The 14,978-nt window shown below is 42.7% G+C and overlaps 1 protein-coding gene across 3 annotated transcripts in view; it reads right to left on the bottom strand.

The window, feature by feature from the left end:
* STAG1 (STAG1 cohesin complex component) overlaps positions 1 to 14,978 on the bottom strand; it is a 1,346,357-nt gene that overhangs the window by 743,247 nt on the left and 588,132 nt on the right. For all 3 annotated transcript variants that reach the window (XM_078665875.1, XM_078665876.1, XM_078665877.1), the window contains exons 7-8: positions 5,815 to 6,019; positions 4,426 to 4,577 (exon numbers count right to left, since the gene is read on the bottom strand). In XM_078665875.1, the coding sequence (XP_078522001.1) occupies positions 4,426 to 4,577; positions 5,815 to 6,019 (357 nt within the window). The remainder of the gene's footprint in view (positions 1 to 4,425; positions 4,578 to 5,814; positions 6,020 to 14,978) is intronic.

The raw sequence follows: 14,978 nt of genomic DNA, 5'->3' as shown, positions 1-14,978 counted from the left end.
ACAGCTCTTCTAACATCTAATGTGTGTAGAGCTCATTCTACTACCAAATCAGGTTGCGGAAAGAGCACGGGTAGCTCAACTGATTGATGTGAAAAGCAGAAACCACTTTAGACAGAAATATGGGATTGGATCGAAGAACCACTTTGTCTTTATGAAGTTGAAAGAAAGGTTCTTGTATAGTTAGTGCCTGGAGTTCACCAACTCTCCTTAAGGAAGTGATTGCAATAAGAAAAGTAATCTTCCAAGAGAGGAATTGTAAAGGACACCTGTGCATTGGTTCAAAAGGCGGGCCCATCAGCTTCGTAAAGAATATGTTTAAGTTCCATACTGGTGCAGGTGGAACTCTTGGCGATATCACTCTTTTTAGTCCTGCCATAAGGCCTTAATCACTGGCACTCTGAATAGTGATAAGTGTCATCTGTTTTGTAAATATGCAGCGACTGCTACTAAATGCAAGCGAATGGATGTGTAGGCTAGTCCAGATTGCTGCAAGTGTAAGAGGTAAGCGATGATGTTCTGCACTGAGGCATCAAGGGGATTGATATTGTTATTGGCAAAACAGATCAATCGTTTCCATTTTTCTGCATAACATGCCCTAGTAGTAGGCCTGTTTTAGGATGTTCATACAGTTGGGTTGTAATTGTAAATATCCAAACTATGACCTCAAGAGCCAAATCGCCAGGTTGAGTTCCTTGGGATTTGGATGCCTGATTTCTCCATGGCTCTGAGTGAGGAGAATGGAGTGGGGATGCAGCTTATGGTGTGGAACTACTGAGAGCTCTAACAGGGTGGTGAACCAAGGTTGGCGTGCCAATGGGGGAGCTATGAGAATCAGTTTGGGGGATGTTTGTCTGAGCTTCTGAACTACCAGCAGAATGAGTGGGAGAGGCGGAAAAGCGTAAGCAAATATCCCAGACCATTTCATCCATAGGGCATTGCTTTGGAAAGCGGGTGTGGGAACCTGGAGGCAAAGCTTTGGCATTTTGAGCTGTGGTGAACAGGTCTGAGGGTGGAAATCCCCATTCCTGAAAGTAGGGAAGAAGAACCTGAGAATGAAGTTCGCACTCATGGATTTGCTGTCTCTGTCTACTGAGATGGTCTGCAATCTGATAGTTTACTCCCGAAAGATGTTCTGTTGGGAGATACATTTTTGATGTATGGCCCATTTCCAACTGGCTTGTGCTAGGCGTGACAGTTGTGGAGTGTGTCCCCCCCTCTCAGCCCCCCTTATTTTTATATAATACATGGCTGTCATGTTGTCTCTGCAGACTAGGAGTCTTGCCTGTTAGGTTTAAAGGCTTTGAGCGCTAGAAACACTGCTAGTAGCTCTAGGTGATTAATATGAAGGCTCTTGTATTTTAGAGTCCACAATCCTTGGATTGTGAGAGTCAGCAGGTGAGCGCCTCAACCAGTGAGCGATGCGTCTGCGGTTAGCTCTGTGTGGAACAAGGTCAAGAAGAGGCTGCACGTTTGGATAAAGTTTGTGGGTTCCACCACTGCAGAGAGCATTGGGTGCGTCCTTCTACCAACACTAGATCGGTCAACTGACCCTGCAACTGGTTCCACTGACTTGCTAAGCATTCTTGAAGGGGACGCATGTGAAGTCTTGCATGGGGAACAATTGTAATGCAAGACGCCATCATCCCTAGCAGTTGCATGAATACTTTTGCTGGCAATACTTGGTTGGACTGAAAATGAGCGACAAGAGACTGAATATTGTGAATCCTGGCTGTATTGGGAGAGGCTGGAGCTTTGTGAGTGTTTATTGTGGCTCCCAGATAGGTTTGTATGTTGGAAGGCTGCAGGCGAGACTTAAACGCATTTACTGTAAATCCTAGTTGTTGAAGTAGCGACGAAAGGGTCCACGATTAGAAGACAACTGTCTTTTTTCATCTCTTCTAATGATTAATCCAGTTCGGGCCGAAGAGATGCTCCTTATCAGAAGGAGTATTTAAAATAGACTGTTACATTTCTGGTTTGAACCCAGAAATCCTTAACCATGCAGGTCTTCCAAGTAACACACTAGTGTTGACCTCCCAAGCTGCAGCATCTGAAGCACATCTTATTGAAGAATTGGATATGAGCTTTCCTTCCTGGACTAGATCTTGGGCTTTTGTTTAATATACATCTAGGAGGTGTTGCAGCAACTGCTCCATTTTGTTTCAGAGTGCCCTATCATTCTGCAGCTCTAGTGAGCAACTCCATATGTCCTTCACTGTCGTCAGGAGAAGGCTTTGCAGAGTAGAGATCTGGGTTATTATCTGTAGGTGAATTTGTGTGATAGTCTTTCCAGGCATTTATCGGTGCAAAATTGTCCCCCTATCCCTTCCCCCAATCATCATCCTGCTCATCATAGGTGGTGGTGATGGTGGCGAGTTAGTTGGTGGGATCAATAAATGATGTAAAGATGGAGAGGTTGCTGTAGGGGAACATGGTAACGTAGGAGGAGGTGGAGGGTTAGTATCCACATTGTTCCTCTTGAAAGGAATAAAGAAAGGTTATTCTTGTGACTTGGGTTTACATTTCTGAAGTGACTTAGTAAGAACACATCTTGAATCAGAATTTATGTAGAGCTCCTTTTGTTTTGGGTCAGATTTGGGTGTTGGGGCATTGAAAATTGGACCCTGCTGCTTCAGAGGCACAGTTTTAGGTTTCGGTGTACCGGATTTTGGTGCCGGGGTGGAATCCGCTTTCGATGCCGAATGTTTCGATGCCGAAGTAGGCAGAGTCTTTGGCGTCAAGGATTTCGGCTCCGAAGCAGATCTCTGCTTGGAGCCCGAATGCTTTGGCTTGGTGCCAGTCTTTGGCTGACTCGCTCCCGAGCAGAAAGGCTTAGAGACATGTTTCGGTGCCGGCCCGGAGGGCGGTGCGTCGGAAACATGTTGTCCGTGCAGACTGTGGCCTGAAGGTGGGGGTGGAATTCAAGCCTTTTGTTTTGGCGGAGGTGGATTTTGGGTTACGGGGCGTTCGGTACTCACGGTACATTGACCTTGCGGCAAGTCTTCTTCCTACTCAGAGTCCAATTCCGGGATGGCGACAAGTTCAACTTGTTCTTCCTCTGCCCCTTGTGCGATAAATTCCTGCTCCGATTCCTCAAAGATGTCCGGCGTGTATACAACAATTTGGCTTTGCATCTCGCGACGTTGAGCCAGACGATCACAGAGCGTTTTCTTCGATTGGAACGATTTACACCTGTCGCAGTTTTGTTTGTTGTGCTCTGGAGACAAGCACAGGTTGCAGATTTCGTGCAAGTCGGTGCACGTATACTTTGCACAACACCGAGAGCAGAATTTAAATGGGAGTCAGTTCCATCGACTGCGAAGTGGATTGAAGTAGAGGTTTTCCTCGACTGATACGATACACGGAGAAGTGAGATACGCGTTTGAAAACATTAGAGATGCGGGTAAAGTGGATTGCACACTGAGGGGAACTCGAAGCAACGGTTTTGAAGCGGAGAGCAGTAATACACGTCCAAACCCGATGGCAGAAAAAAACAATCCATCAATGGAGTCTACGCCCAAGCGCACTATCCCCGAAAGGAGTCACTGCCCACCTCGTAACTGAAAAGACTTCTTCGAAGAAAAACAACTTGCAAGCATCCGGACTGCACACTAGATGGCAGGAGTATGCAAAGCATTTGATCTACAGCTCACATTCCTTGAACATGTACTTACCCAATTCCATGATCCAAGAAGTTAAATCTGTGCACTGAGGTAAAATTACACTTAAGATACCTCTTGATTATTAGTAAAATGAATTCCCTGAATAAAGTCACTGTAACATGCAATCTGTGTGGAAGTGAACATTGGTATCTTCACATCATTTTCACTGTACTGTGTGAAGACATTTGTATGCAAATTGTCGTACTGTTGTTGTAAAGAACGTGTTACTGGACAACATTTATCTTCACTGGCATGACATTTTACACACACATTTAGTTTAAATCACTAGAACTGAAAGTGATCGTGTAGACAACAGGTAGGGATTCACTTAGTCCATTTTAGGAGGCACTACAATGTATTACATTTTATCATACTGAACTGAATACACAGGTAACAGCATAATTGCTGGCGAGTGGACTAAATGGGTGCCATTTTATAAGGAAATAAAAACAAACTAAAGATTGAATAGTGGCTGGCACATAAAACTGCTCAATATTAACGGCTTAAAGCAGATTTATTAAAACATTTTTAACACATGCAAGAACAATACATTCAAAAGGTTTAACTGAAATTGATTTTAACAAAGAAATTTGTGTATCTCTTGAAAGAAAACTGGAAAGGGTGGAGGGGATGGGGACAGGGGATAGTGGGTTTTTGATGGGAGTCACTGGAGGGGGTTGTGAAAGAGAGGAACAGAAGTGGGACAATAAAAAGATTAATCACTATCTACTTTATTATTTTGAGCATTCTGGAATGTACCTACCTCTTTCCGTTTTTGGAGTAACAGTTCTAGTCTTTCATTGGCCCGCTTCCCAATCATTTTGTTCCTCTCTGCTTCGTACTGCCGTTGGGTGTTGTCTTGATGAATGCTCAGATTTAAGGCAACATTCACCAGAGCAGTCATAAGCTTCATTGCTGGAAAAAGAAAGTTGGAAAAAAATTGGACACAAGGGAATTCTGTTTTCCAGGATCTCATCTGTATGTTTGTCCTCAAATGCACCTCTAGTAGTTTTCTTGTTTAATGAAAGAATTTTTCTATGGTCTCATTCTGGTCCCAAAAAAACAGGATGGACTCCACCATATTCCAATGAGCACTTTGGACTGTTCCTTGCCGGAGTCTTCAAATAAAAATAAATCGGAACACCTAGATATCCCTTTATTAGTGTGTTCCTGGTATGATTAAATGGGATGTGTTGGAGGCAATGGTCCTACACCCTACGTGGACTCAATGTAGGGTGTAGGACCATTCTCCAACACACCCCTTTTTCAAATTTCTTTAAACCATACCAGGAACACCACTAATAAAGGAAAACCTAGATGTTATGAGGTATTTTTATCTGAAGATCCAGTAAGGAAACTATCAAAAGTTCCCGCTGAAATATGGTCGAGCCAATCCTGGTTTTTAGGGTCCAGGATGAGACCCAGTAATGAAGCATGCCACTAAGAGTGGGTGAGGGTCTAACAAAAAAGCAATCGCATCCATCCTATGTGGTAAAACCTCCTACCTATTAAAGGTTCTTTTGGTTAGTGTGTAGGATACGTTTTGGTGTATAGATATTTCACTCGGGAGAACATATCCTATCTTTTTCCTTTCTTTCCGTCCCTTGCAGTGGGTGACCTGCAGGTCACTATATGCAAGATTGTTTGAGGCTACTATCTTCAACTCCATATCTAAGTACCTTAAATATATATAAATATCATCATAATACATAAGTGTGGAGTTTAAGTATAAAAAAATCTATACCTACCAATACATACTTACAATCACAAAATTCTGGTAGTCAATAATATGGCTGCAATGGTTTTGCAGCATTATATTTTGCAAATGATCTTCTGGTAGACCACCCCTGCACTCATTGTGTACAGTCATTCATTGTAGCATACCAATCAAAATGTTACCAATGCTATTTGAAATGTTAGTAATATAGCTATCTCAACTAAAACTATAAGCCAAATATAGTTTATGGGAATTCAAATGGTCATTGAGCTTTTGGAGGTTAACGACTATGAGGAGTTAAAATGGCTTAATAAGTAACTGAGATACAATTTGACAATCATTAAGAGACTGGCTTCTTACAAGAATGCGGCATGCATGGTGGTTACAAAATAGGAACTACACCTGGAATTGCAAGCAGAAAGAATAGCTACTCACCTGCAAGCGTACTAGTGTGCCTGAAAGCTCTGACCTGGGAATCTGACAGACCAGTTAATAACGAAATCACTGTATCCATCATATATTCATCATAAATAATACTGTATTGACACTGTCGGATCAGAACGCCAATGAATTCACAAAAATTAGACCGGAACTTTTTCCACTGAGGGCCGGGCATGGTAAGGGGGTAATCACCACTGTCCTAAAAGCAAAAACATTGGTTAAGATCATGAGACACTCATTTTTAATACACAAGGCAAGTTTAGTACACTGGCTTTTAGTTGCATACTCTTCATTAATTGTTATTTATTATCGATTCTCAGCCTCTATGGCCCATGCCAGCAGAATCATTTGCAAAGGTACATCTATTTTCAGACGTGCAGGACTAGTTACTTCATATGAATCAGAGATTAATTCGCTATATGTATGATATTAAAGTGAAATCAAAATGTAAGCGGACTGAATTTGAACTTCAAGAAAACAACAGAGAAAAAAAAAGTATTTCAAAACTGTAGAAAGGAAGAAATTAAACGAAACAAGCAGACAGGTTTAAGTGTATGAAGGCAGACGTGAACAGAAACAGTTACCAAAAACAGTCTTTGCACAAAATAATTCTTACAAAAGCACATTTCTCCTTCAAGGGAGGTCCCACTGATAATTATAAGCACTGAAGAGCCAGCCTGTGTACGGGATCCCAACGCACTTCTTTCACTCAATCCCTATCTATCCATATTTAGTGATATCTAGTGATCCCTATCCATCTCTACCTCTCTATCTCTACATCTAGTTATCTCTTCATTTCTCTATACGACTATATATATAAAAATTCATCCACCTATATATGCACCCACCCACCATCCACCCACCCACCCACCCCAATTATCCATCACTATCCATCAATATCCAGCCATCCATCCATCCATCAATATCCAGCCATCCATCCATCCATCAATATCCAGCCATCCATATCCACCCATCCATATCCAGCCATCCATATCCAGCCATCCATATCCAGCCATCAATATCCAGCCATCAATATCCAGCCATCCATCCATCCATCAATATCCAGCCATCCATATCCACCCATCCATATCCACCCATCCATATCCACCCATCCATATCCACCCATCCATATCCACCCATCCATATCCAGCCATCCATATCCAGCCATCCATATCCAGCCATCAATATCCAGCCATCCATATCCAGCCATCAATATCCAGCCATCAATATCCAGCCATCCATATCCACCCATCCATATCCACCCATATCCACCCATATCCATCCATATCCATCCATATCCACCCATATCCACCCATAATCACCCATATCCATCCATCCATCCATATCCATCCATATCCATCCATCCATCCATATCCATCCATATCCATCCATATCCATCCATCCATATCCATATCCATCCATCTCCATATCCATCCATCCATATCCATCCATCCATATCCATCCATCCATATCCATATCCATCCATCCATATCCATCCATATCCATATCCATATATCCATCCATATCCATATCCATCCATCCATCCATATCCATATCCATCCATCCATCTCCATATCCATCCATCCATATCATCCATATCCATATCCATATCCATATCCATATCCATATCCATATCCATATCCATCCATCCATCCATATCCATCCATCCATCCATATCCATCCATCCATATCCATCCATCCATATCCATCCATCCATATCCATCCATCCATATCCATCCATATCCATCCATCTCCATCCATCCATCCATCCATCCATCCATCCATCTCCATCCATCCATCCATCCATCCATCCATCCATCCATCCATCCATATCCATCCATCTCCATCCATCCATCTCCATCCATATCCAACCATCCATCCATCCATCCACATCCATCCACATCCATCCACATCCATCCATCCATCCATCCATCCATATCCAACCATCCATCCATCCATCCATATCCAACCATCCATCCATCCATCCATATCCAACCATCCATCCATCCATCCACATCCATCCACATCCATCCATATCCATCCATCCATATCCATCCATATCCATATCCATCCATCCATACATATCCATCCATCCATATCCATCCATCCATATCCATCCATCCATATCCATCCATCCATATCCATCCATCCATATCCATCCATCCATATCCATCCATCCATATCCATCCATCCATCCATCCATCCATATCCATCCATCCATCCATCCATCCATCCATATCCATCCATCCATCCATCCATCCATCCATCCATATCCATCCATCCATATCCAGCCATCCATATCCACCCATCCATATCCATCCATATCCATCCATATCCACCCATATCCACCCATATCCACCCATATCCACCCATATCCAACCATATCCATCCATATCCATCCATATCCACCCATAATCACCCATATCCATCTATCCATCCATCCATCCATCCATCCATATCCATCCATCCATCCATATCCATCCATCCATCCATCCATCTCCATATCCATCCATCCATCCATCTCCATATCCATCCATCCATATCCATATCCATCCATCCATATCCATCCATATCCATATCCATCCATCCATCCATATCCATCCATCCATCCATATCCATCCATCCATCCATCCATCTCCATATCCATCCATCCATATCCATATCCATCCATCCATATCCATATCCATCCATCCATATCCATCCATATCCATATCCATATCCATCCATCCATATCCATATCCATCCATCCATATCCATCCATATCCATATCCATATCCATATCCATATCCATATCCATCTCCATATCCATCCATCCATATCATCCATATCCATATCCATATCCATATCCATATCCATCCATATCCATCCATCCATCCATATCCATATCCATCCATATCCATATCCATCCATCCATATCCATCCATCCATATCCATCCATATCCATCCATCCATATCCATCCATCCATATCCATCCATCTATCCATATCCATCCATCCATATCCATCCATCCATATCCATCCATCCATATCCATCCATCCATATCCATCCATATCCATCCATCCATATCCATCCATATCCATCCATATCCACCCATATCCACCCATAATCACCCATATCCATCCATCCATCCATCCATATCCATCCATATCCATCCATCCATATCCATCCATCCATCCATCTCCATATCCATCCATCCATCCATCTCCATATCCATCCATCCATCTCCATATCCATCCATCCATATCCATATCCATCCATCCATATCCATCCATATCCATCCATCCATCCATCCATCTCCATATCCATCCATCCATATCCATCCATCCATATCCATCCATATCCATATCCATATCCATATCCATCTCCATATCCATCCATCCATATCATCCATATCCATATCCATCCATCCATCCATATCCATATCCATCCATATCCATATCCATCCATCCATATCCATCCATATCCATATCCATCCATCCATATCCATCCATATCCATCCATCCATATCCATCCATCCATCCATATCCATCCATCCATCCATATCCATCCATCCATATCCATCCATCCATATCCATCCATATCCATCCATCCATATCCATCCATCCATATCCATCCATCCATATCCATCCATCCATATCCATCCATCCATATCCATCCATCCATATCCATCCATCCATCCATCCATATCCATCCATCCATATCCATCCATCCATCCATCCATATCCATCCATCCATCCATATCCAACCATCCACATCCATCCACATCCATCCATATCCATATCCATCCATCCATATCCATATCCATCCATATCCATATCCATCCATATCCATATCCATATCCATCCATATCCATATCCATCCATATCCATATCCATATCCATCCATATCCATATCCATCCATCCATATCCATATCCATCCATATCCATATCCATCCATATCCATATCCATCCATATCCATATCCATCCATCCATATCCATCCATCCATATCCATATCCATCCATATCCATATCCATCCATATCCATATCCATCCATCCATATCCATCCATCCATATCCATCCATCCATCCATATCCATCCATCCATCCATATCCATCCATATCCATCCATATCCATCCATCCATCCATATCCATCCATCCATCCATATCCATCCATCCATATCCATCCATCCATCCATCCATCCATATCCATCCATCCATCCATATCCATCCATCCATCCATCCATATCCATCCATCCATATCCATCCATCCATCCATCCATATCCATCCATATCCATCCATCCATATCCATCCATCCATCCATCCATCCATATCCATCCATCCATCCATATCCATCCATCCATCCATATCCATCCATCCATCCATCCATCCATCCATCCATCCATCCATCCATCCATCCATCCATCCATCCATCCATCCATCCATCCATCCATCCATCCATCCATCCATCCATATCCATCCATCCATATCCATCCATCCATATCCATCCATCCATATCCATCCATCCATATCCATCCATCCATCCATCCATATCCATCCATCCATCCATATCCATCCATCCATCCATCCATCCATCCATCCATCCATCCATCCATCCATCCATCCATATCCATCCATCCATCCATATCCATCCATCCATCCATATCCATCCATCCATCCATATCCATCCATATCCATCCATATCCATCCATATCCATCCATATCCATCCATATCCATCCATCCATCCATATCCATCCATCCATCCATATCCATCCATCCATCCATCCATATCCATCCATCCATATCCATCCATCCATCCATCCATCCATATCCATCCATCCATCCATCCATCCATCCATCCATCCATCCATCCATCCATCCATCCATCCATCCATCCATCCATCCATCCATCCATCCATCCATATCCATCCATCCATCCATCCATCCATTTCCATCCATCCATCCATCCATATATCCATCCATATCCATATCCATATCCATATCCATATCCATCCATCCATATCCATATCCATCCATCCATATCCATCCATCCATCCATATCCATATCCATCCATATCCATATCCATATCCATATCCATATCCATATCCATCCATCCATCCATATCCATATCCATATCCATCCATCCATCCATCCATCCATATCCATCCATCCATATCCATCCATCCATATCCATCCATCCATATCCATCCATCCATCCATATCCATCCATCCATATCCATATCCATCCATCCATATCCATATCCATCCATCCATCCATCCATCCCCATCCATCCATCTATCCATCCATCTATCCATCCATCCATATCCATCCATCCATCCATCCATATATCCATCCATCCCCATCCATCCATCCATATCCATATCCATCCATCCATCCATCCATCCATCCATCCATCCATCTCCATATCCATCCATCCATATCCATCCATCCATCCATCCATCCATCCATCCATCCATCCATCCATCCATCCCCATCCATCCCCATCCATCCATCCATATCCATCCATTTTCAGACGTGCAGGACTAGTTACTTCATATGAATCAGAGATTAATTCGCTATATGTATGATATTAAAGTGAAATCAAAATGTAAGCGGACTGAATTTGAAAAAAAAAGTATTTCAAAACTGTAGAAAGGAAGAAATTAAACGAAACAAGCAGACAGGTTTAAGTGTATGAATGCAGACGTGAACAGAAACAGTTACCAAAAACAGTCTTTGCACAAAATAATTCTTACAAAATCACATTTCTCCTTCAAGGGAGGTCCCACTGATAATTATAAGCACTGAAGAGCCAGCCTGTGCACGGGATCCCAACGCACTTCTTTCACTCAATCCCTATCTAATCATATTTAGTGATATCTAGTGATCCCTATCCATCTCTACCTCTCTTTATCTCTACATCTAGTTATCTCTTCATTTCTCTATAAGACTATATATATATATATAAAAATTCATCCATCTATATATGCATCCAGCCACCATCCACCCCAATTATCCATCCACCCACCCCAATTATCCACCCACCCACCCCAATTATCCAACCATCCATCACTATCCATCCATCCATCCATCCATCCATCCATCCATCCATCACTATCCATCCCTATCCATCCATCCCTATCCATCCATCCCTATCCATCCATCCCTATCCATCCATCCCTATCCATCCATCCCTATCCATCCATCACTATCCATCCATCACCATCCATCCATCACCATCCATCCATCACCATCCATCCATCCATCACCATCCATCCATCACCATCCATCCATCACCATCCATCCATCACCATCCATCCATCCATCCATCACCATCCATCCATCCATCCATCACCATCCATCCATCCATCACCATCCATCCATCCATCCCTATCCAGCCATCACTATCCAGCCATCACTATCCAGCCATCAATATCCAGCCATCACTATCCAGCCATCACTATCCAGCCATCAATATCAGCCATCAATATCCAGCCATCCATATATATCCAGCCATCCATATATATCCAGCCATCCATACATACATCCATATCCATACATACATCCATATCCATACATACATCCATATCCATCCATCCATCCATCCATCCATCCATCCAATCCATATCCATCCATCCATCCATATCCATATCCATATATCCATCCATATCCATCCATATCCATATCCATCCATATCCATATCCATCCATATCCATCCATATCCATATCCATCCATATCCATATCCATCCATATCCATCCATATCCATATCCATCCATATCCATATCCATATCCATCCATATCCATATCCATATCCATATCCATCCATATCCATCCATATCCAGCCATCCATCCATCCATCCATATCCAGCCATCCATCCATCCATCATATCCAGCCATCCATCCATATCCAGCCATCCATCCATCCATATCCATCCATATCCTCCATCCATCCATCCATCCATCCATCCATCCATCCATATCCATCCATCCATATCCATCCATCCATCCATCCATATCATCCATCCATCCATATCCATCCATCCATCCATCCATCCATCCATATCCATCCATCCATCCATCCATCCATACCTATCCAATCCATCATCCATCCATATCCATATCCATCCAATCCATCCATCCATCCATCCATATCCATCCATCCATCCATATCCATATCCATCCATCCATATCCATCATCCATCCATCCATCCATCCATCCATCCATCCATCCATATCCATCCATATCCATCCATATCCATCCATCCATATCCATCCATCCATATCCATCCATCCATCCATATCCATCCATCCATATCCATCCATCCATCCATATCCATCCATCCATATCCATCCATCCATCCATATCCATCCATCCATATCCATCCATCCATATCCATCCATCCATCCATATCCATCCATCCATATCCATCCATCCATATCCATCCAACCATATCCATCCATATCCATCCATATCCATCCATCCATATCCATCCATCCATCCATCCATCCATCCATCATCCATCCATCCATCTCCATCCATCCATATCCATCCATATCCATCCATATCCATCCATATCCATCCATCCATCCATATCCATCCATCCATATCCATCCATCCATATCCATCCATCCATATCCATCCATCCATATCCATCCATCCTATCCATCCATCCATATCCATCCATCCATCCATCCATCCATCCATATCCATCCATCCATCCATATCCATCCATCCATATCCATCCATCCATCCATATCCATCCATCCATATCATATCCATCCATCCATATCCATATCCATCCATCTCCATCCATCCATATCCATCCATCCATCCATATCCATCCATCCATCCATCCATCCATCCATCCATCCATATCCATCCATCATCCATCCATCCATCCATCCATATCCATCCATATCCATCCATATCCATCCATCTCCATATCCATATCCATATCCATATCCATATCCATCCATCCATCCATATCCATATCCATCCCATCCATCCCCATCCATCCATATCCATCCATATCCATCCATATCCATCATATCCATCCATATCCATCCATATCCATCCATATCCATCCATATCCATCCATAGCCATCCATCCATCTCCATATCCATCCATCCATCCATCCATATCCATCCATCCATATCCATCCATCCATCCATCCATATCCATCCATCCATATCCATCCATCCATCCATATCCATCCATCCATCCATCATATCCATCCCCATCCATCCCCATCCATCCCCATCCATCCCCATCCATCCCCATCCATCCCCATCCATATCCATCCATCCATATCCATCCATATCCATCCATCTCCATATCCATCCATCCATCCATCTCCATATCCATCCATCTCCATATCCATCCATATCTATCCATCATCCATATCCATCCATCCATATCCATCCATCCATCCATCCATCCATCCATCCATATCCATCCATCCATCCATCCATCCATCCATCCATCCATCCATCCATATCCATATCCATCCATCCATCCATATCCATCCATCCATCCATCCATCCATATCATCCATCCATCCATCCATATCCATCCATCCATATCCATCCATCCATCCATCCATCCATATCCATCCATCCATCCATCCATCCATCCATCCATATCCATCCATCCATCCATATCCATATCCATCCATATCCATCCATATCCATCCATATCCATATCCATCCATATCCATCCATCCATCCATATCCATCCATCCATATTCCATCCATCCATCCATATCCATCCATCCATATCCATCCATCCATATCCATCCATATCCATCCATATCCATCCATATCCATCCATCCATCTCCATCCATCCATATCCATCCATCCATCCATATCCATCCATATCCATCCATCCATCCATATCCATCCATCCATCCATCCATATCCATCCATCCATCCATATCCATCCATATCCATCCATCCATCCATCTTCAGACGTGCAGGACTAGTTACTTCATATGAATCAGAGATTAATTCGCTATATGTATGATATTAAAGTGAAATCAAAATGTAAGCGGACTGAATTTGAAAAAAAAAGTATTTCAAAACTGTAGAAAGGAAGAAATTAAACGAAACAAGCAGACAGGTTTAAGTGTTATGAATGCAGACGTGAACAGAAAGAGTTACCAAAAACAGTCTT

The sequence above is a fragment of the Lissotriton helveticus genome, chromosome 11 (assembly GCF_964261635.1).
Source record: "Lissotriton helveticus chromosome 11, aLisHel1.1, whole genome shotgun sequence".
Taxonomy (NCBI): domain Eukaryota; kingdom Metazoa; phylum Chordata; class Amphibia; order Caudata; family Salamandridae; genus Lissotriton; species Lissotriton helveticus.
The sequence above is the reverse complement of the archived record's forward strand: the minus strand, read 5'-3'. Positions and strand labels throughout refer to the sequence as shown.